The following is a 23,754-nucleotide window of genomic DNA, read 5'->3' as shown; positions in this document are numbered from 1 at the left end:
GGGGCGCAAGACCGAACAAGAAGATAACGTCAGTGACTCAACCCCCTCAAGTCGAGTTTAGCGAAAAAAGCCTGGTACGACCTGATGCACCCCCCTTAGGGACGGCATGGGAGGGCACTACTAAGCCAGTGACTCAGCCCCCGTAATAGGGTCAGAGGCGAACACACACACACACACACACTCCCACACTGCTCCCATACTAAGGCCTCCCCACAGAGAGCAGAGTGAGGACTATTTTAGTGGTGGTGTCACACTGCCAGACAGGAAGTTAGTCTGTCAGAAACAGGAAGCTGGCCTGAGAGGAGTCTGATGGAATGCTCTACTGGAATGTTGCATGCTGGGTCCCCAAAGTAACCTAAGCCTCGTGTGTACCCCGCAGTTCTCCCCTGCGCCCTGCAGTTCTCCCCCTCACACATCCTCCCCCGCCCCACCTCATCCCCTCCTCTTTCCTCTTACAGAACTTCTCTAACAGATCTCTGTCTCTCTCTCTGTCTGTCTGTTGGTCTGTAGGGAGGACCTACAATGATCTGAACCAGTACCCTGTGTTTCCCTGGGTTCTCACCAACTATGAGTCCGAGGAGCTGGACCTCACCCTGCCGGGCAACTTCAGAGATCTCTCCAAGGTACTGTCATTCTGTTATACACCCTGTAGGACTGGAGGAGAGGGGGAAGGAAGGGGGAAGGAGAGGAACGGTGGGGGAAATTGGGGAGGAGGGGTAAAGACAGGAGGGGTGAGGGTCTCAGTCGGCAGGGGGATTTCCATATTAAGGCCCATGCAGGCTGGAAGAGAAAGCCATCTTGACTGGGAAATAATGCAGACATCATAATGCAGACATCATAATGCAGACATCATGTGCTTAGTCTGAACCCAGTGCTGGAATGTAGCGAAGGAGCTGACAGTTTAACATCCTAAGTGTCTCTGCTCTGTTTGGTACTGTATCGCCTCAGCACATAAACTGAATGTTCTAGTGTTTTTGCTCTGTTTGGCATGGTACTGTCCTCGACCATCAACTGTAGGAGAGTTTTAAGTGTCTGTATGATGAGGGCTTCTGGCCCTGTTTAACTTCCTAGCAGCGCTCTCTCTCGCTCTCTCTTACTCTCTCAACTCACAGACTCACTGACCTGAAAACAATCGCATTCCTGTCTGAGCTTTCCTTCTCTCTCACTCTGTCACACCCTCCTTCCCCCGTTCCCGCTCTTCCTCAAAGTGCCGACTCCTTGACTCTCTCTGTGCTCCGTTTTCCCAAATGTTTTTTCATACATTTTCACCTCAGATCCCAGACAAGTGTTTGCTAGGGAGGAAGCAGAGGGACAAGCAGGGTGGCAGGTAGGCAGAGAGGGAAGGAAAAGCAGGAATGGGGGAAGGAGGGTATGGAAATGAGAGGTTGCTGAACTCACGATTAAAAACAAGAAATAACCACAACTATAGCACCCTGGTAGGTAGGTGTACTGATAATGTCAGTGAATACACTTCCCTCCTAACAGATGTCTATAAGGGTAGTCTCCTCTCCACCTGGTTCATAGCAGTTTCACCCAGCCAGTCTATAAAGTCACTGTGTGAATATTTCTACTCAGCCCTGTTGGTGATCCAGTATAATCCAGTGTTCACTCTGGCAGCAGGTCTACAGTAAAACACACACCTTTCCTGTGTCTTTCTGCTGTCGTTTTAGCTAATGTAACCCTGTGGCAGATTCAGTCTGTGTGTGTGCGTGTGTGTGAGAGAGAGAGCCCGAGCCCTCTGGCCTGTGGAGACAGTTATGTATTGTAATGTATTCTAGTGACATCCTCCCATGCTGTTTACAGGCTGAGCTGCCTTCATTACCTTGAGTTCACAGGCCTCTCTCTCCTGACAGTTGTCCTTGGAACCCCAGGGCTCACACACACCTCCAACCCCAGGGCTCCTACCTCCAGACGTACCAGCAACCGAACTGAACTGGACTGAAGGGGCTTGAGTTCTCACACATATAATCAGATTAGACAAAGAGCAGGGGAGAGAGGAAATAGGGAGGAACTCGGAGAGAGAGAGAGACTAAGTGTTCTGAACGGAGTCATGTAAAACCACCAAACCACTAAAACATCTTGTGCGTCCCAAATGGCACCCTATTTCCTATATAGTGCTCTACTTTTGACCAGAGCCCTATAGGGTGCTGGTCAAAAGTAGTGCACTATGTAGGGAATACGGTTCCATTTGGGAAGCAGTCATCCAGTGATATTTTGTCCTCTGACTCAGCTGCTCACGCCATGGGGTCACGTGACTACCAATCAGGAAGTGGGTGCCAGTACCAGCAAGCTAAATGTCCTTTAGCTCCTGGATGATACGCCACTTAATCCTCTCACACACCTGCAATTTACCTGCTGATCAGCTAGCCAGTCATCCGTGTTAAATCCAACTGAACAGAGTGTTCTCTGCCTCAGGGCCACAGTGGAGCATTCCTACTGTCAGATCACAGGGAGCACACACACACACAACCATACACACACACCCTCCATGTCAGCGGTACAGTGGTGTGGTGGAGCGGTTCATTAGGTTTTAATGATTATTTCCTGGTGACTGACAGGTGGCTGATGGGAAAGGGAAGCTCATCTCCTCATAGCTGTTAGTTGATGGAGTGGAAACGCTGATAATCCTATATGAAGGCATACTGAGCGTGTTCTGCTTAACAATCTAGAGGTTTATCATGGCTGTTGTTCTACCTGTTTTTATGTGTTTCTGATAGGAAGTGATGTGATGTGACTCTGTCAAAACTTTTCTCAGGGAGAAACAGCCAAAGCTGTGAAGTGACAGCAGACATATGTACCTGATCTACTTTACCTCCTAGCTACTGTTATGAAACAGAGAGGGAGCTTGTCCATACTGGTCTTCGGACCCACGGCCTTATGAACCAGAGCACTTCACATTTTCTATGGCTCCAAGAAAGCTAGCTCACTTGGAAGAGAAATTATATTTACATTTAGGTCATTTAGCAGACTTTTTCATACTGGTCGCCCGTGGGAATCAAACCCACAACTCTGGCATTGCAAGCACCATGCTCTATCAACTGAGCCACACAGGACTCTAGTGTGCACATATGTGTGCATATATACAGTTCCTTCAGAAAGTATTCAGACTCCTTGACTTTTCCACATTTTGTTACGTTATAGCCTTATTCTAAAATGTATTAAATAAATACATAATACCCCACAATGACAAAGCAAAAACAGGTTTTTAGGAATTTGCTCCAGGTTTTTAAAAATTTGCTCCAGGTTTCCTCCAGACGTGATGCTTGGTATTCAGGCAAAAGAGTTCAATCTTGGTTTCATCAGACCAGAGAATCTTGTTTCTCATGGTCTGAGTCCTTTAGGTGCCTTTTGGCAAACTCCAAGCGGGCTGTCATGTGTTTTTTACTGAGGAGTGGCTTCTGTCTGGCCACTACCATAAATGCCTGATTGGTGGAGTGCTGCAGAGATGGTTGTCCTTCTGGAAGGTTCTCCAATCCCCACAGAGGAAATCCCCACGTCCCTGACCAAGGCCCTTCTCACCCGATTGCTCAGTTTGGCCAGGCAGCTAGCTCTAGGAAGAGTATTGGTGGTTCCAAACTTCTTCCATTTAAGAATGATGGAGGCCACACATTTTTTGGTACCCTTCCCCAGATCTGTGCCTCGACACAACCCTGTCTCGGAGCTCTACAGCCAATTCATTCGACCTCATGGCTTGGTTTTTTTCTGACATGCACTGTCAACTGTGGGACCTTATATAGATAGGTGTGTGCCTTTCCAAATCATGTCCAATCAATTGAATTTACCACAGGTGGACTCCAATCAAGTTGTAGAAACATCTCATGGATCATCAATGGAAACAGGTTGCACCTGAGCTCAATTTCGAGTCTCATAGCAAGGGGTCTGGATACTTATGTAAATAAGGTATTTCTGTTTTAAATTTTTAATACATTTGCAAACATTTCTAAAAACCTGTTTTCACTTCATCATTATGGGGTATTGTGTGTATATTGATGAGGCAAAACATTTATTTCAAATCAAATTTTATTGGTCACGTACACATGGTTAGCAGATGTTATTATGAGTGTAGCGAAATGCTTGTGCTTCTAGTTCCGACAGTGCAGCAATATCTAACAAGTAATGTCTAACAATTCCACAACAAATACTTAATACACACAAATCTAAGTAAGGAATGGAATAAGAACATATAATTATATGGATGAGCAATGTCAGAGCGGCATAGGCTAAGATGCAATAGATGGTATAGAATACAGTATATACATATGAGATGAGTAATGCAAGATATGTAAACATTATTAAAGTGACTAGTGTTCCATTTATTAAAGTGGCCAATGATTTCACGTCTGTATGTAGGCAGTAGGGATGCAACGGTACAGTGGGCCCATGGTTCGGTATGTATCACAGTTTGTGGGGTACGGTTTCGGTATCTTTATATTTAAGAAAAGTGTGCGCTTGTATGACCCTCATACAGGGGACGAGTTTGCAACACGTTGCTCTTCATCTCCCAATCCAGTACATAGTGAACCAACACAGTGAGGTAGCTTTGAGTTGCTCTGGAGGGCCAACTATCAGTGGAGAGAGCTAGGTAGGATGTCTGTGTCAATTCCTTTTCAATTTCTCTCCGTGATGTTTCATAGAGTTTGGGAATTACTTTGCTGCTGAAATGTGTGCGGGAGGGGATATTGTAACGCGGTTCAATTGTTTTCATCAGTTGAAGAAATCCCGAGTCAGTAACCACGGAATAGGGCTGCAAATCTTTGGCTATGAATACTCCCACTACTTTCATTATTTATTTATGAATTTGTCGCAAATATTTGTTGGAAGGCAGCAGTGAGAGATTGTGTTTTCGCTAACGAGTGGACTCCTTGCTCCAGCTCCACCTACAATGAATACGGCCGGGTGATGGCGACGTAAATGACACATCATGTTAGAAGTGTTTCCACTCAAGTAGCCGACAGTGGTAAAGCAATGATTGAAGACTGTACTTTGTTTGTTTATGGTCTTCTTACACTCGTCATCGTAATTAACGCTGAATCCAAAATGTTCCCACACAGCGGATTTGAAAGACGGCGGTGACTCTTCAAATTTGCTTCTCTCTGTCTCGCTAGCGCTTGCCATTGTCACGTTGGAGCTGAGAGAATATTTGTTTTTAGTTTCCCCTCTCTCCATGGGGCCCCATTAGGGAGGTTTCCTACTGAGATGTCATTGCAAATCGTCTACTGGTCGTTTGGGGGGGGGGGGGGGGGTGTTGCGGTTTCCACATTTTGAGGCATTGCTCTGGAGTAAAGTTTGTCAGCCCTCAGGAGACCCCTAACGGCCTGGGGCCCAAAGCAGTTGCCTGCCAAGCCTGTTCACAAGCTGCACGTCTGGTTCTGTGGATCTGAATGTACAACGTGCGTGTAGTCAGCAGCGCAATAAGAAAGTTTAGGAAATTATAGGAAAATGACAGGCATATCGTAATTCCGCGGTTCACGTTCGACAACATACTGTGTACTGTTGCATTCTTAGTAGGCTGCAGCCTCTCTGTGATAGTGATGGCTATTTAACAGTCTGATGGCCTTGAGATAGAAACTGTTTTTCAGTCTCTCGGTCCCAGCTTTGATGCATCTGTACTGACCTTGCCTTCTGGATGGTAGCGGGGTGAACAGGCAGTGGCTCAGGTGGTTGTTGATTATCTTTTTGGCCTTCCTGTGACATCAGGTGCTGTAGGTGTCCTGTAGGGCAGGTAGTTTGCCCCCGGTGATGCGTTGTGCAGACCGCACCACCCTCTGGAGAGCCCTGTGGTTGGGGGCGGTGCATTTGCCGTACCAGGCGGTGATACAGTCCAACAGGATGCTCTCAATTGTGCTTCTGTAAGCATTTGTGAGGGTTTTATGTGACAAGCCAAATTTCTTCAGCCTCCTGAGGTTGAAGAGGCACTGTTGCGCCTTCTACACCAAACTGTCTATGTGGAAGAACCATTTCAGTTTGTCAGTGATATGTATGCCGAGGAACTAAAAACTTTCCACCTTATCCACTGCTGTCCTGTCGATGTGGATAGGGGGGTGCTCCCTCTGCTGTTTCCTGAAGTCCACAATCATCTCCTTTGTTTTGTTGACGTTGAGTGAGAGGTTATTTTTCCTGACACCACACTCCGAGAGCCCTCACCTCCTCCCTGTAGGCTGTCTCGTCGTTGTTGGTAATCAAGCCTACCACTGTTGTGTCGTCTGCAAACCTGATGATTGAGTTGGAGGCGTGCATGGCCACGCAGTAATGGGTGAACAGGGAGTACAGTAGAGGGCTGAGCATGCACCCTTGTGGGGCCCCAGTGTTGAGGATCAGCGAAGTGGAGATGTTGTTTCCTACCTTCACCACCTGGGGGCAGCCCGTCAGGAAGTCCAGGACCCAATTGCACAGGGCGGGGTTGAGACTCAGGGTCTCAAGCTTAATGGTGAGCTTGGAGGGTACTATGGGTGCTATGGTGTTGAATGCTTATCTGTAGTCAATGAACAGCATTCTTACATAGGTATTGTCTAGATGGGATAGGGCAGTGTGCAGTGTGATGGCGATTGCATAGTCTGTGGACCTATTGGGGCGGTAAGCAAATTGAAGTGGGTCTAGGGTGACAGGTAAGGTGGAGGTGATAGGATCCTTGACTAGACTCTCAAAGCACTTCATGATGACAGAAGTGAGTGCTACGGGGTGATAGTCATTTAGTTCAGTTACCTTTGCATTCTTGGGTACAGGAACAATGGTGGCCTTCTTGAAGCATGTGGGGACAGCACACTGGGATAGGGAGAGATTGAATATATCCGTAAACACACCAGCCAGCTGGTCTGTGCATGCTCTGAGGACGTGGCTAGGGATGCCGTCTGGGCCGGCAGCCTTGCGAGGGTTAACACGTTTAAATGTCATACATTTGAGTATGACATTTAAACGTGTTGGAGAAGGAGAGCCCACTGTCCTTGGTAGCGGGCCGTGTCGTTGGCACTGTATTATCCTCGAAGCGGGCAAAGAAGGTGTTTAGTTTGTCTGGAAGCAAGACGTCGGTGTCCGCAACGTGTTTGGTTTTCCTTTTGTAGTCCGTGATTGTCTGTAGACCCTGCCATATACGTCTTGTGTCTGAGCCGTTGAATTGCGACTCTACTTTGTCTCTATACTAACTTCCAAGCATCTGCCTCTAAGCCTAGGAAGCTCTTTGCCACCTTCTCCTCCCTCCTGAATCCTCCTCCCCCTCCCCCCCCCCCCCTCCTCCCTCTCTGCGGATGACTTCGTCAACCATTTTGAAAAGAAGGTCGACGACATCCGATCCTCGTTTGTTAAGTCAAACGACACCGCTGGTCCTGCTCACATTGCCCTACCCTATGCTTTGACCTCTTTCTCCCCTCTCTCTCCAGATGAAATCTTGCATCTTGTGACGGGCGGCCGCCCAACAACCTGCCCGCTTGACCCTATCCCCTCCTCTCTCTCCAGACCATTTCCGGAGACCTTCTCCCTTACCTCACCTCGCTCATCAACTCATCCTTGACCGCTGGCTACGTCCCTTCCATCCTCAAGAGAGCGAGAGTTGCACCCCTTCTCAAAAAACCTACACTCGATCCCTCCGATGTCAACAACTACAGACCAGTATCCCTTCTTTCTTTTCTCTCAAACTCTTCAACGTGCCGTCCTTGGCCAGCTCTCCTGCTATCTCTCTCAGAATGACCTTCTCGATCCAAATCAGTCAGGTTTCAAGGCTGGTCATTCAACTGAGACTGCTCTTCTCTGTGTCACGGAGGCCCTCCGCACTGCTAAAGCTAACTCTATCTCCTCTGCTCTCATCCTTCTAGACCGATCTGCTGCCTTTGATACTGTGAACAATTAGATCCTCCTCTCCACCCTCTCCGAGTTGGGTATCTCCGGCGCGGCTCACTCTTGGATTGCGTCCTACCTGACATGTCGCTCCTACCAGGTGGCGTGGCGTGAATCCGTCTCCGCACCACGTGCTCTCACCACTGGTGTCCCCCAGGGCTCAGTTCTAGGCCCTCTCCTATTCTCGCTATACACCAAGTCACTTGGCTCTGTCATATCCTCACATGGTCTCTCCTATCATTGCTACGCAGACGACACACAATTCATCTTCTCCTTTCCCCCTTCTGATAACCAGGTGGCGAATCGCATCTCTGCATGTCTGGCAGACATATCAGTGTGGATGACGGATCACCACCTCAAGCTGAACCTCGGCAAGACGGAGCTGCTCTTCCTCCCGGGGAAGGACTGCCCTTTCCATGATCTCGCCATCACGGTGGACATCTCCATTGTGTCCTCCTCCCAGAGTGCTAAGAGCCTCGGTGTGATCCTGGACAACACCCTGTCGTTCTCCGCTAACATCAAGGCGGTGACCTGATCCTGTAGGTTCATGCTATACAACATTCGCAGAGTACGACCCTGCCTTACACAGGAAGCGGCGCAGGTCCTAATCCAGGCACTTGTCATCTCCCGTCTGGATTACTGCAACTCCCTGTTGGCGGGGCTCCCTGCCTGTGCCATTAAACCCCTACAACTCATCCAGAACGCCGCAGCCCGTCTGGTGTTCAACCTTCCCAAGTTCTCTCATGCCACCCCACTCCTCCGCACACTCCACTGGCTTCCAGTTGAAGCTCGCATCTGCTACAAGACCATGGTGCTTGCCTACGGAGCTGTGAGGGGAACGGACCTCCATACCTTCAGGCTCTGATCAGGCCCTACACCCAAACAAGGGCACTGCGTTCATCCACCTCTGGCCTGCTCGCCCCCCTACCTCTGCGGAAGCACAGTTCCCGCCCAGCCCCGTCAAAACTGTTCACTGCTCTGGCACCCCAATGGTGGAACAAGCTCCCTCAGGACACCAGGACAGCGGAGTCAATCACCACCTTCCGTAGACACCTGAAACCCCACCTCTTTAAGGAATACCTGGGATAGGATATAGTAATCCTTCTAACCCCCCCCCAAAAAAGATATAGATGTACTATTGTAAAGTGGTTGTTCCACTGGATATCATAAGGTGAATGCACCAATTTGTAAGTCGCTCTGGATAAGAGCGTCTGCTAAATGACGTAAATGTAAAAATGTAGCTTGTCAGATTGCCTTGCGGAGGGAATGACTGCTCTGTTTGTATTCTGCCATATTCCCAGTCGCCTTGCCATGGTTAAATGCGGTGGTACGCGCTTTCAGTTTTGCGCAAATGCTGCCATCTATCCACGGTTTCTGGTTAGGGTAGGTTTTAATAGTCACAGTGGGTACAGCATCTCCTGTACACTTCCTTATAAACTCATTCACCAAATCAGCATATATGTCGATATTATTCTCTGAGGCTACCGGGAACATATCCCAGTCCGCGTGATCAAAACAATCTTGAAGCGGGGATTCCGGTTGGTCAGACCAGCATTGAATAGTCCTTAGCACGGGGTACTTCCTGTTTGAGTTTCTGCCTAAAGGAAGGGAGGAGCAAAATTGAGTTGTGGTCAGATTTGCCGAAAGGAGGGCAGGGGAGGGCCTTGTATGCATCATGGAAGTTAGAATAACAAAGGTCCAGTGTTTTTCCAGTGCAAGTGCTACAGTCGATATGCTGTTAGAATTTATGTAGCCTTTTTCTATATTTTAATTTGTTAAAATCCCCAGCTACAATAAATGCAGCGTCAGGATATATGGTTGTCACGTATACTCCCTCTCCGGCCTCTAGGTCATCAGGCTGCTGATTATCCTGCACACCTGTCACCATCGCCTCGCGCACCAGCGCCTCATGACACTCACCTGGACTCATCACCTCCTTGAATATCTTCCTTATATCTGTCACTCCCCTTGGTTCTTTCCGCAGGTGTTATTGACTCTGTTTTCATGTTGGTGCGTTGTTTGTGTTACGTGTTTGTTTCATTTATTTTTTTAAACACTCACTCCCAGAACTTCCCGATTCTCAGCGCACATCGTTACAGAATAACACCTCACCTACGGGAAGCATCAGGTAGAGTTTTTTTTGTCAGAGTAAATGATGGGCTTTCATGCCTTCGCCGGATCACCAGGCTCCCCTGCCTCAGCCGGTCTGTCAGGTTCCCGTGCCCCAGCTGACTCGACAGGTTCCCGTGTCTCAGCTAGTGTGATAGGTTCCTGTGCCTTAGCTGGTGTGATAGGTTCCCGCGTATCAGCAGGAGTGACCGGTCCGCTCCTGATCCCCGAATTCGTCGTCTTTGACGCCTCCTGTGGCTGGAGCCGCGCGTCGGGGAGGGGGTACTGTCCCGTATACTCCCTCTCCGGCCTAAAGGTCATAACTAACTTTGTTATTCAGGGACCGGACATTAGCGAGTATATACTCGGAAGCAGTGGGGGGTGTGCGCGCATCCGAAGTCTGACTAGATGACCGCTCCTACTCCCTCTCCTCTGGTGGTGTTGTTTTGGGTCGGCCTCTGGAATCAGTTTAAATGCCCTGGGTGGTGCAGACAAAGGATCCGCTTCGAGAAAGTCATATTCCTGGTTGTAGTGCTGGTGAATTGACGCGGCTCTGATATCCAATAGTTATTCTCGGCATAAGATTTTCTGGGCTAACAATGTAAGAAATAATACATAAAAATCAACAAAAATACTGCAAAGTTTCCTAAGGACCAGAAGCGAGGCGCGAGGCAGCCCTGTCTGTCAACGGCATTTTAGAATAACCTAACAAAATGTGGAAAAGGGGAAGGGTCGCTACTCTATACTACTCCCTCCTTTCACTTGAGTACGCAGGGTCACTACACTACTATGCTGTATTTAACAGCATTTGTCTTCTCTGCTTAGTAACTAGTAGCAAATCCTATTGATGTTTTGAGTTTATTTTATTTTTACAGGGACAGTGCACATTAATCAACGTTTCAGTAAAAGTGCCGGTTTTAGCCAGCCGGCTAATTTTCAACCGCAGTCCCTGGGCAGGTTATTTAAAAACAATTACAATATAGACAATCATTGAGCAGTGAGCACATGCAGAGCAACATAGGACAAGCAAGATATAGCATACAAACAGAGCAACATAGGACAAGCAAGATATAGCATACAAACAGAGCAACATAGGACAAGCAAGATGTAGCATACAGACAGAACAACATAGAACAAAAAGCAACAAGACAAAATCCATAAAAGCAACAAAGGGTTTCCACACCTCACAAGCTACAGACAACAGACAACATGGAAAGCGGCAATACACAGCTAGGGATTATGTTCACACATCTGATTGACCTTTAGCCATGTCTTCATGCATTTTGTGAAAGTGTGATATGTGGTGCAGTTATGTGTGTCTGATGGCAGTGTATTCCAGACATGGTAAGCTCTCACAGAGAAAGCAGATCGACTAAAGGTGCTTTTCCTTAAGGGAACTATACAGTCACCTCTCATGGCAGACCTTGTGGATCTGCTGCCATATGTTTGGGTTTTCTCTTTAACAAAAATACTGAGTGGAGGGGGAGCCAGACCATTTAGGACCTTGAATACAAGACATGCGTCGGTGTATTGCACAAGATTTTCCCAACTCAGGAGCTCATGCTTTCTGAGGATGTAACAGTGATGATGGCTATTGGGTTTCCTATCAAGCACTTTGAGAGCCTGTTTGTAGACAGACTGAATAGGTTTTAATGTTGTACAGCAAGCTTGGGCCCAACTAGTCAAGCAGTATGTTAAGTGGGGGAGTATCATAGATTTTAAGTACAGTTTTGCTACCTCTGTAGTCAAATAATTTTGTATAAATCGTAAATTAGCTAGGTTGAATTTGGTTATTTGAATTACCTTTTTCACATGCTTTTTAAAAGAGAGGTTGGAATCAAGTATGATGCCAAGGTACTTAAAATCAGATACCACCTGGAGCTTCTCCCCTGACACAAAGACATCTGGCTCAGTAGCATCTGTTGCCCTCTTTGTGAAGAACATGCAAACTGTTTTTTTTCACATTGAGATGCAAACACGAGTAACGTGGACCATTACAGTAGTGAGTTCTTGTGCAGCTTGTTGTTTGCTCTTTGCATGCACATATCACTGTATCATCTGCATACATTTGAACTTCAGACAGAGGGCAGATCATTAATGTACAGGCTGAACAGGAGGGGCCCCAGTATTGACCCTTGGGGCATGCCCACATCATAGCTAAGAGTGGGCGACAGCTCATTGCTCACTATGACACACTGAGTTCTGCCTTCAAGGTATGATTTCATCTATCTCAAGGCATCGGGGGAAAAGTTGAACTTGGACAATTTTGTGATGAGAATCTCATGGTTAACAGTATCAAAAGCCTTCCTTAGGTCCAGAAACACAGCCCCAAAGTCCATCTTGGACTTCACATTTTCCAGAAGAAAGCAGTTAGCCGTTTCTGTGGAGTGTTTCGCTCTGAAGCCAAACTGCATGGAGTGTAATGTGAAGGGGCTGTTGTTGAGGTGGGCAATCAGTTGTTCTGCTACACACTTTTGAACAACCTTCGACACCACAGGTAGTACACTAATGGGCCTGTAGTTACTCACGTCAGCAGGGTCGCCGATTTAAAGATGGCCGTTATTATGGCCGACGTCCATACCCTTGGAAACACCCCCAGACCAATAGATGTGTTGGTGACCTTAGTAGTAGTGACTCTTCGTAGTTTTTAAGAAAGGTAGAGTCCAGCCCAAACACATCTTTGGATTTAGAGTTCTTTATTGAGCTAATCACCTTGTTCACCTTTGACTCAGAAATCTCCCTTATGATGAAGACAGGTTCAGCGTCATTCACTAGCACTGAGCCCAAGAAACCAGTGGAGGGGTTCTGTGTCAGTACCCTGACAGAGTCAATAAAGTAGGAATTGAAGGCTATTGCTATTTCGACTGCATCCTGTGTTAGATTGTTATTCACCATGATTTCTAGTCTTTTTGCAGTGTTACTATGGTCTTTCCCTGTTAACATTTTTAGATCCTCCCAGATCAATTTAGAATTTCCCTTTGCCTCACCAATTATGTTAATAAAAAAGTTTGCCTTGGCCTGTCTGATTTCTTTCGTCACCTTATTTCTAAACATGGTAAACCTACGTCTGTCATGCTCTAATTTGGATTTTAGGGCTGTTTTTAGAGCATAATCTCGTTCTGACATCAATTTCCAAATTTCCCCATTTAGCCAAGGAAGAGTGCTCTTTTGGCCAGGTTTGGATTTGATTTTCTTTAGGAAACCATTTATTGTAGTCTGGATTGTGGATAGAAAAACCTGACTATCAGCTTCCACGTCTGTATAGGACAAGAGATCATTCCAGTTAATTCCATTAATTGCGTTTTCAGAATAGTTTAACTTCTCTAGGGTATGTGGGACAGTAGCGTCCCACCTCGCCAACAACCAGTGAAATAGCAGAGCACCAAATTCAAAACAACAAATCTCAATTCAAATTTCTCAAACATACAACTATTATACACCATTTTAAAGATAATCTTCTCGTTAATTCAACCACACTGTCCAATTTCAAAAAGGCTTTACGGCAAAAGCATAGCATTAGATTATGTTAGGACAGCACCTAAACAAGAAAAACCACACAGCCATTTTCCAAGCAAGGAGAGGCGTCACAAAAACCAGAAATACAGCTAAAATTAATCACTAACCTTTGATGATTTTCATCAGATGGCACTCATAGAACTTCATGTTACACAATACATGCATGTTTTGCTTGATGAAGTTCATATTTATATCCAAAAACCCCATTTTACATTGGCGTGTAATGTTCAGAAATGTTTTGCCTCCAAAACCGCCGGTGAATGAGCACATCAATTTACAGAAATACTCATCATAAACTTTGATAAACGATACAAGTGTTATGCACAGAATTATAGATACACTTCTCCTTAATGCAACCGCTGTGTCAGATTTGAAAAAGCTTTGCGGCGAAAGCAAACTTTGCAATAATCTGAGTACAGCGCTCAGACATCAAAACAAGCCATACAGATACCCGCCATTTTGGAGTCAACCGAAGTTAGGAATAACATTATAAATATTGACTTACCTTTGATGATCTTCATCGGAATGCACTCCCAGGAATCCCAGTTCCACAATAAATGTTCGTTTTGTTAGATAAAGTTCATCTTTATGTCCAAATACCTCCATTTTGTTTGCGCATTCAGTCGAGTAATCAGACGAAAAGTCAAAAAACGTATATTACAGTTCGTAGAAACATGCCAAACGATGTAAAGAATCAATCTTTAGGATGGTTTTATCATAAATCTTCCATAATATTCCAACCGGACGATTCCTTTGTCTTCAGAAATGAAAAGGAACACACCTAACTCTCACGGGAGCGCACATGATTGAGCTCATGTCATTTTCTCAGTCATCTGATTCCAAGCGCTCTTATTCTCTCCCCATTCACAGTAGAAGCATGAAGCAACATTCTAAAGACTGTTGACATCTAGTGGAAGCCTTAGGAAGTGCAAAATGACCACACAGACACTGTATATTAGATAGGCAATCACTTGAAAAACTACAAACCTGGTTGGATTTTCCTGGTTGGATTTTTCCTCAGGTTTTTGCCTGCCATATGAGTTCTGTTATACTCACAGACATCATTCAAACATTTTTAGAAACTTCAGATTGTTTTCTATCAAAATAATATGCATATCCTACCTTCTGGGCTTGAGTAGCAGGCAGTTTACTACGGGCACGCTTTTCATTCGGACGTCAAAATTCTGCCCCCTACCCAAGAGAGGTTTTAGTTCACTCCTAGGTGTTCTTAGTTGATCCGGCTTTCTAACAGTAGAGAGGTTAAACCTGCTCTTAGACAGCTTTCTAGCTATAAGTGTCTGATTATGATCAGATAGCCCAGTAACCATATTGAATGATTTAGTCACTCTCTCTGGTTTATTACTGAACACCACATCAATCTGTGTTTTAGAGCAACAAGTCACCCTGGTTGGCCCTTTAACTAGCTGTGTAAGGTCAAAGGTATTAGTGATCCGTTTGAGGGTTTTCCTACAAGACTCATAATTAATATTAAAATCTTCCATTAAGATGACCTCTTTCCCAAAATCACATTCCCTAAGCATGTTATTAAACTGATCAAAAAACACACTTTTGGTGGAAGGTGGTCTATACATTCCAATAAGGGTAAAAGACATTTAACGTTCAGGCCAATACATTCTAGTTCATTATCACATGACCACTCAATATGTTTACATCGGATATGTTCTTTAATGTAAATCATCAGACCCCCTCCTCTTCCTTCAATTCTGTCTCTCCTGAAAACATTGTAGCCAGGCACAATCAAAGCAGCACATGGAGAGTTTTTATGGAGCCATGTCTCTGAGAGGCAGAAGAAGTCAAGGTTGGAGTCTGTGAGTAGATGTTGAATTTGATCACTTTTTGGAATGACACTACAAATGTTCAAGTGCCCCCCTAGTAGTCCCTTGGGCTTAGCTCGTGGGTCCCAGATGACTCGAGAGTGATTGACACATTGAAAAAAGTTGCATTTTCTGTGTTTTCTGAATTTTGTTAACTCTTAAAAGAGTTAACACATTTTTTTGCTGAAAAGTTTATTTATGTCGTAGCAAAGGTTAGCAATGTTGCTAGCTAGCTGCACATCCAAACTCTCATAGACAACTCTGGAGATTTAGTGGTGCTAGTCGTGCATATCACCCTTTACTGTATCTGTCAGGGCTTTCAGAAGGATCGGACCAATACGCAGCGTGATCGTAGTTCCACATCTTTTATTAAACAATAAACTTGAAATACAAAAACAAGAAAGCCGTGACGCAGAGCAGGCATACACTACTCACAAAATAAATCACCCACAAAACACCAGTGGGACAAACATCAACTTAAAAATGGCCTCCAATTAGAGACAACGACAACCAGCTGCCTCTAATTGGAGGTCATGCCAAACTAACCTAGAAATACAAAACAAGAAACTAAACATAGAAATACGAAAACGGACAAACACCCCCTGTCACGCCCTGACCTACTCTACCATAGAAAATAACAACTTACTATGGTCAGGACGTGACAGTATCAGTGTTTTATAGACTGCTACCGAACTTCAGAAAACCTACACCATGAGAGAAACCACCCGAACGAAGAACACTGAAGAACTAGATTGTAGCTGTTCAAGATGCTTCTTCTGACAAGCCCAGAGAGATAACAAGTGTGACACTTCCTGCACTGTACTATGATGTAATTTCCTTTGAAATATAAAATGCAGTATGTGTGTCTCCTTGGGAGTTAGCCTAGATATTACCACACGAACTGCAGAACTCTCTCTTTCTCTGTGTTTCACACACTCACAAACACATACACACACAGACGCTCCTCTTGGATCCTCCACTTTGGGGTCTCTACTCTCTGCAGTCAGAGAATGATCCTAATTACATGTGATGAGTGGTTTATCTAGTGTAGCATGTGACAGCCCTATAATCCAGCAGCTAGGTTTGATCATGTCTTGTTTGGTGGTGGAGGTAGGTATCACTAGGTCAGGTGTTATTTATGGGAGTGAACTCAGAAGGAGCTAAATGCAGAGCTGTCTAAAGCACTTGTTTTTATTGTCTCCTTATCATGTCCTGTATTTACATAATCACATGATAAAAGGTGATTACTGTGTGTTAAAGGAATGGTAGAGGATAAGGTTTGTTGTCACTATTCTACTCCACTAACCAGCTACGGAAGGGGGTCCCATATGGCACCCTATTCCCTATGTACTGTAGTGCACAACTTTTGACCAGGGCCCTATATCCCCATCTCCCACCTAGTATCTATTTTAGCACATTAGCTTGCTAACATTAGCATCCAACATTAGCATTGATAGTTCCATCAACCTTAGGTAAATGAGTTGTTAGTACAATCAACACACTTGACATGCCTGGTTGCTTTAAAGTGTGTTTATGTCAAGAAATCAATAAAATATCACATTGTAGCAAAGTTATCTAGGTAGCTAGCTGTCGCACATCAAGAACAGAGAAGGTCAGAGTACAGCCAGAAATGGATGTTGTCTTGTTTGCGTGAACTAGCCAAACATTTTTTGTTACCCAAATGGACCCTGGTCAAAAGTAGCATAAAATATAGGGAATAGGGCGCCAGGTTGCTGGTGCTGCATGCATGTGAAAGGCTTAGAGCTTAGAACGCTCTTATGGCCACTTAAGACCCAACACTATCTACCATGTTAACAGCTTTTTAATGTCTTACTAATGAGCTAGTTTAGCAGGCTAAAGCCCCCATATCTTTTTATAGGCTAAGAGCTGTCTGTGAGGGTGACAGAGGAAGCCGATAAGATGTAATGGACAAGACACACCATAACCAACATTAGCTGTTCGCAGTAGATCACCTTCTGTGTGTCGAGGAACGGTGGCGAATTAACATGTAGAATAGTCTGGAAATGAACAGAAAATGACAGCAGATGTTATGTGGTCAGAGGCGATATGACTTCCATCTGCTGTTTTTAACTGCTTGTCGGTGAGGTTTTGTCCTTAAGATACAACATCCGTCCTGCTGCTGGGTTTAGTGGAAATATTCATATTGACAGTCTCTCTGTATTTGGGGTTCTTGGCTAGCTATGAGACCACGTTAGCTCTGAGACCATGTAGGCTATGAGACCATGTAGGCTATGAGACCATGTTAGCTATGAGACCATGTTAGCTATGAGACCACGTTAGCTATGAGACCACGTTAGCTCTGAGACCACGTTAGCTCTGAGACCATGATAGCTATGAGACCACGTTAGCTATGAGACCACGTTAGCTGTGAGACCATGTTTTTTTTGTAGCTTCCATCAATGTAATTGTCTGCATCACTTCCAATCCCCCATATATTGTTTTGCAAATATATACAGTACCTGTCAAAAGTTTAGACACACCTAATCATTGCAGGGTTTTTCTTTATTTTTACTATTTTCTACATTTATTTGGGCTGCAATTTCTGAGGCTGGTAACTCTAATGAACTTATCCTCTGCAGCAGAGGTAGCTCTTGGTCTTCCTTCCTGCCGGTCCTCATGAGAGCCAGTTTCATTACAGCGCTTGATGATTTTTGCAACTGCACTTGAAGAAACGTTCAAAGTTCTTGAAATTGTTCTGATTGACTGACCTTCATGTCTTAAAGTAATGATGGACTGTCGTTTCTCTTTGCTTATTTGAGCTGTTCTTGCCATAATATGGACTTGGTCTTTTAACCTCTCTAGGGTATGTGGGACGAAATCGTCCCACCTACTCAACAGCCAGTGGAATCCCGTGGCGCGTTATTCAAATACCTTAGAAATGCTATTACTTCAATTTCTCAAACATATGACTATTTTACACCATTTTAAAGACAAGACTCTCGTTAATCTAACCACACTGTCCGATTTCAAAAAGGCTTTACAACGAAAGCAAAACATTAGATTATGTCAGCAGAGTACCCAGCCAGAAATAATCAGACACCCATTTTTCAAGCTAGCATATAATGTCACATAAACCCAAACCACAGCTAAATGCAGCACTAACCTTTGATGATCTTCATCAGATGACAATCCTAGGACATATGTTATACAATACATGCATGTTTTGTTCAATCAAGTTCATATTTATATCAAAAAACAGCTTTTTACATTAGCATGTGACGTTCAGAACTAGCATACCCACCGCAAACTTCCGGTGAATTTACTAAATTACTCACGATAAACGTTCACAAAAAACATAACAATTATTTTAAGAATTATAGCTACAGAACTCCTTTATGCAATCGCTATGTCCGATTTTAAAATAGCTTTTCGGCAAAAGCACATTTTGCAATATTCTGAGTAGATAGCCCAGCCATCACGGGATAGCTATTTAGACACCCACCAAGTTTGGCCCTCACCAAACTCCGATTTACTATTCGAAAAATTTGATTACCTTTGCTGTTCTTCGTCAGAATGCACTCCCAGGTCTTCTACTTCAATAACAAATGTTGGTTTGGTTCAAAATAATCCATAGTTATGTTCAAATATCCTCTGTTTTGTTCGTGCGTTCAAGACACTATCCGCAGGGTGACGAAGGGTGACGCGCCCGACGCGTTTCGTGACAAAACATTTCTAAATCTTCCATTACCGTACTTCGAAGCATGTCAACCGCTTTTTAAAATCAATTTTTATGCGATTTTTCTCGTAAAAAAGCGATAATATTCCGACCGGGAAACCCTGTTTTAGTTCAAAGACGAAAAAATAAAAACATGGTGTCGCCTCGTGCACGCGCCTCAGTCTCATTGTTCTCTGATCGACCATTATCCAAATGCGCTAGTGTTTTTCAGCCAGGGCCTGCAAAGACATCATTCACCGGTTTGCCGCCTTCTGAGAGCCTATGGGAGCCGTAGGAAGTGTCACGTTACAGCAGAGATCCTCAGTTTTCAAAAAAGAGAGTGTAGAAGCCCAAGAAATGGTCAGACAGTCCACTTCCTGTAAGGAATCTTCTCAGGTTTTTGCCTGCCATATGAGTTCTGTTATACTCACAGACACCATTCAAACAGTTTTAGAAACTTTAGGGTGTTTTCTATCCAAAGCCAATAATTATATGATTATTCTAGTTTCTGGGCAGTAGTAATAACCAGATTAAATCGGGTACGTTTTTTATCCGGCCGTGCAAATATTGCCCCCTACCCTAGAGAGGTTAACCTCTCTAGGCTAGGCGGGACGAATTCGTCCCACCTACGTAACAGCAACTGCTATCCTGTGGCGCGATTTTCAAAACCTTAAAAATCCTATTACTTCAATTTCTCAAACATATGACTATTTTACAGCCATTTAAAGACAAGACTCTCGTTAATCTAACCACACTGTCCGATTTCAAAAAGGCTTTACAACGAAAGCAAAACATTAGATTATGTCAGCAGAGTACCAAGCCAGAAATAATCAGACACCCATTTTTCAAGCCAGCATATAATGTCACCAAAACCCAGAAGACAGCTAAATGCAGCACTCACCTTTGATGATCTTCATCAGATGACAACCCTAGGACATTATGTTATACAATACATGCATGTTTTGTTCAATCAAGTTCATATTTATATCAAAAACCAGCTTTTTACATTAGCATGTGACGTTCAGAACTAGCATACCCCCCGCAAACTTCCGGGGAATTCGCTAACATTTTACTAAATTACTCACGATAATCGTTCACAAAAAGCATAACAATTATTTTAAGAATTATAGATACAGACCTCCTCTATGCACTCGATATGTCCGATTTTAAAATAGCTTTTTGGTGAAAGCACATTTTGCAATATTCTAAGTACATAGCCCAGGCATCACGGGCTCGCTATTTAGACACCCGGCAAGTTTAGCACTCACCATAATCATATTTACTATTATAAAAGTTTGATTACCTTTTGTTGTCTTCGTCAGAATGCACACCCAGAACTGCTACTTCAATAACAAATGTTGGTTTGGTCCAAAATAATCCATCGTTATATCCGAATAGCGGCGTTTTGTTCGTGCGTTCCAGACACTATCCGAAATAGTAAAGAAGTGTCACGCGCATGGCGCAATTCGTGACAATAAAATTCTAAGTATTCCATTACCGTACTTCGAAGCATGTCAACCGCTGTTTAAAATCAATTTTTACGACATTTTTCTCGTAGAAAAGCGATAATATTCCGACAGGGAATCTCCTTTTCGGCAAACAGAGGAAAAAATCCCAAAGGCGGGGGCGGTCGGGGTCACGAGCATAAGCCCAGTGTCCCTTGATCGGCCACTTGAGAAAGGCGATAATGTGTTTCAGCCTGGGGCTGGAATGACGACATTCTGTTTTTTCCCGGGCTCTGAGCGCCTATGGACGACGTGGGAAGTGTCACGTTAGAGCAGAGATCCTTAGTAAATGATAGAGATGGAAAAGAAGTTCAAGAATGGTCAGACAGGCCACTTCCTGTAAAGGAATCTCTCAGGTTTTGACCTGCCATTTGAGTTCTGTTATACTCACAGACACCATTCAAACAGTTTTAGAAAATGTAGGGTGTTTTCTATCCATATGTAATAAGTATATGCATATTCTAGTTACTGGGTAGGAGTGGTAACCAGATTAAATCGGGTATGTTTTTTATCCAGCCGTGTCAATACTGCCCCCTATCCTAAACAGGTTAACGAGAGTCTTGTCTTTAAATGGCTGTAAAATAGTCATATGTTTGAGAAATTGAAGTAATAGGATTTTTAAGGTTTTGAAAATCGCGCCACAGGCTGGCAGTGGCTGTTACGTAGGTGGGACGAATTCGTCCCGCCTAGCCTAGAGAGGTTAAAAAACTATATATATCTTCATTTCCATCATTAACAATTAATATGGCAACATTTTTAAATATAACATATATTTTGATTTATTTAACACTTTTTTGGTTACTACATGATTCCATATGTGTTATTTCATAGTTTTGATGTCTTCACTATTCTACAATGTAGACAATAGTAAAAATAAAGAAAAAACCCTTGAATGAGTAGGTGTGTCCAAACCATTAAAAAGTACCATAGTAATTGAGTGTCCATGATATTTGCATTGCAACTAAGTAACCCTCCAATTGTTCTCCACTATTACACTCTCTATAGCCCCTCCCCATCCCAAGTTGGGTTGTCATCCCAGTGACCAGCAGGCCAACCCCGTCCCCCCGGATCACTAGGGCCCCTGAGAGGCCAGGACCCATCCTTTGAAAAGAGTGCACGGTGCCACCCACAGAACAGAAGCAGATCAACCACTAAAAGCATTTCCAATGCTCTCCCCAAATTTGCTTTATATATATATAGCTATTAAAAAACTATATATATATATATATCTTTATTTCCGTCATTAACAATTAATATGGCTAATAATGTCGACAGTTCAATCAAAGGATTATTACCTATAACCAGGATTTCCATTGCATTACATTTTTGTCAAGCAATTATTATTTTAGCAAAAATTGATTGTGATTCATCCTATATTGTCTCTTACATCCTTACCCCCTAGCAACAGATGTGGGACACACACACACACACACACACTCAACCCCTTTTCCCATAATCAACCATAAGCTCAGATGCTCAACGGTTGTTACATCCCAGAGCACCAACTCAAGAAAGGACTTGATTTATGAATGGATATACAGTTACAGCTGTTTGAGAAAGCATGCAAAATTGAGCAAAATTGGCAAAAATTGGGAGATTTCACCAATGTCAAGTCCTCGATGATGGAGATCAGCTACACCACTTTCCCCTGAAACACACACACACTGGTCCCTTGTTGTGACCATTTTCCCAAGCGTCTCTGTGCAGTCAGACCATTGATTATTTTGTGCATCCAGGGTCACAATAATATGCCCCCTCTCTGATTGTCCGAGTGTGACCCCCTTCCCACGGGTTACTGCAACTAGTGTTGCCAGCACTGCCACTACCTGGGTGGGGGTACCCCCACCGGGAGCCATACCGGCTACCTACAAGGTCGTAAACGTTCTCATTAGCAGCTTTGAGAATTTCCTTGTATTTTATTCTCTCCCATCAGGGGGCTCTGGCTTTGTAGGACCAACCCTGCCAGGCAGGCTCAGAATCTTGAAGGGACTGTGCTGCTCTAGTCGGGCTCTATCCACATTCCTCTTTCTGTTTTGGCTGCAAATAGGCAACTTACAGTATGCCCGTAAAACAGATAAGGACTTTAGTGTATGGGTCACTCAGGTGGGTGTCTAGGGTATAGGCTTTGGGACCGTTCCATCATGATAGGACAATAAATTATGTATATATGTTTTAATAATGTGTCCCTCATCCTCACAAAATTGAAAGCTCTCTCTCGCAACCCCTGCTCACAGACACACGTTGGTTCTGGGATATGCAACCGTTTCCTTTCTCACTCACTTAACACCACACTTTTCCAAACACAAAAAACACACACCGCCCCTTTCATCACAATACATCCACACATACCCATGTACTGTGCCTTCTATGTCTACTGTGTTTTTATCTCCACCATGTTGAGTACTTTTGTGTTCCAATTCGTTATATTTTAAGTATTATTTTACTATTTATCCTTTCTTCTATTGCCGTCTTATCCCTTTATAAAATACAATAAATGGAAATTTAAATAATTATTTTACAACATTCCCTATCTTGAATGGTATAGTGTAGTTGTAGTTCATTTAACAATTGTTTCATTTTATTGCTTTTCTATCTATTTTTTAAAATTATTATTACATTCTCTATCATGGCTACTATTTGGCGTTCCATTATTCGACTCCTCTATGAGAACTTTGTAATTTTTAGAATAGCCATGGAGTGAGCAGTCTGTGTCTCGGAACATTTGGTTGTCAATATACAACTTATCGACTATGAGAGCTACATGCATCCCTTTTAATCTATTCTCCTTGAAGATTGGGTACAGAACAGGTTAGCTGTGAGATCACATTAGCTGTGAGACCACATTAGCTGTGAGACCACGTTAGCTGTGAGACCACGTGAACTGTGAGACCACGTTAGCTATTATACCACGTTAGCATTGAGACCACGTTAGCATTGAGACCACGTTAGCATTGAGACCACGTTAGCTGTGAGGCCATGTTATCTGTGAGACCATGTTAGCAATGAGGCCGTGTTAGCTGTGAGACCGTGTTAGCTGTGAGACCGTGTTAGCTGTGGGACATGTTAGCTGGTTGTCAGAACCGGGTTGAAACCCAGTCTGTCCTATTATCTGTCTGTGCTGTCCAGCTGCAGCTATGATTGGGCTAAGATGACTGAGACCAGCTTGGTTCCTCCTGGATGTTTACTAGCATGTCTGACTTCCTGTAGCCCACAGCCCAATCACAGCTGGCCCCATACGTCACATGACAGCCTATTATCACCCCGTAAATCTCAGCACATCTCAATA

The 23,754-nt window shown here is 44.1% G+C and overlaps 1 protein-coding gene across 2 annotated transcripts in view; it reads left to right on the top strand.

Moving 5' to 3' along the window:
* The window catches only part of LOC106612894 (neurobeachin), a 305,164-nt gene that overhangs the window by 239,908 nt on the left and 41,502 nt on the right, over positions 1–23,754 (top strand). For both annotated transcript variants that reach the window (XM_045724516.2, XM_045724515.2), the window contains exon 46: positions 511–623. In XM_045724516.2, the coding sequence (XP_045580472.1) occupies positions 511–623 (113 nt within the window). The remainder of the gene's footprint in view (positions 1–510; positions 624–23,754) is intronic.

The sequence above is a fragment of the Salmo salar genome, chromosome 09 (assembly GCF_965601325.2).
Source record: "Salmo salar chromosome 09, fSalSal1, whole genome shotgun sequence".
NCBI classification, from domain to species: Eukaryota; Metazoa; Chordata; class Actinopteri; order Salmoniformes; family Salmonidae; genus Salmo; species Salmo salar.
The sequence above is the reverse complement of the archived record's forward strand: the minus strand, read 5'-3'. Positions and strand labels throughout refer to the sequence as shown.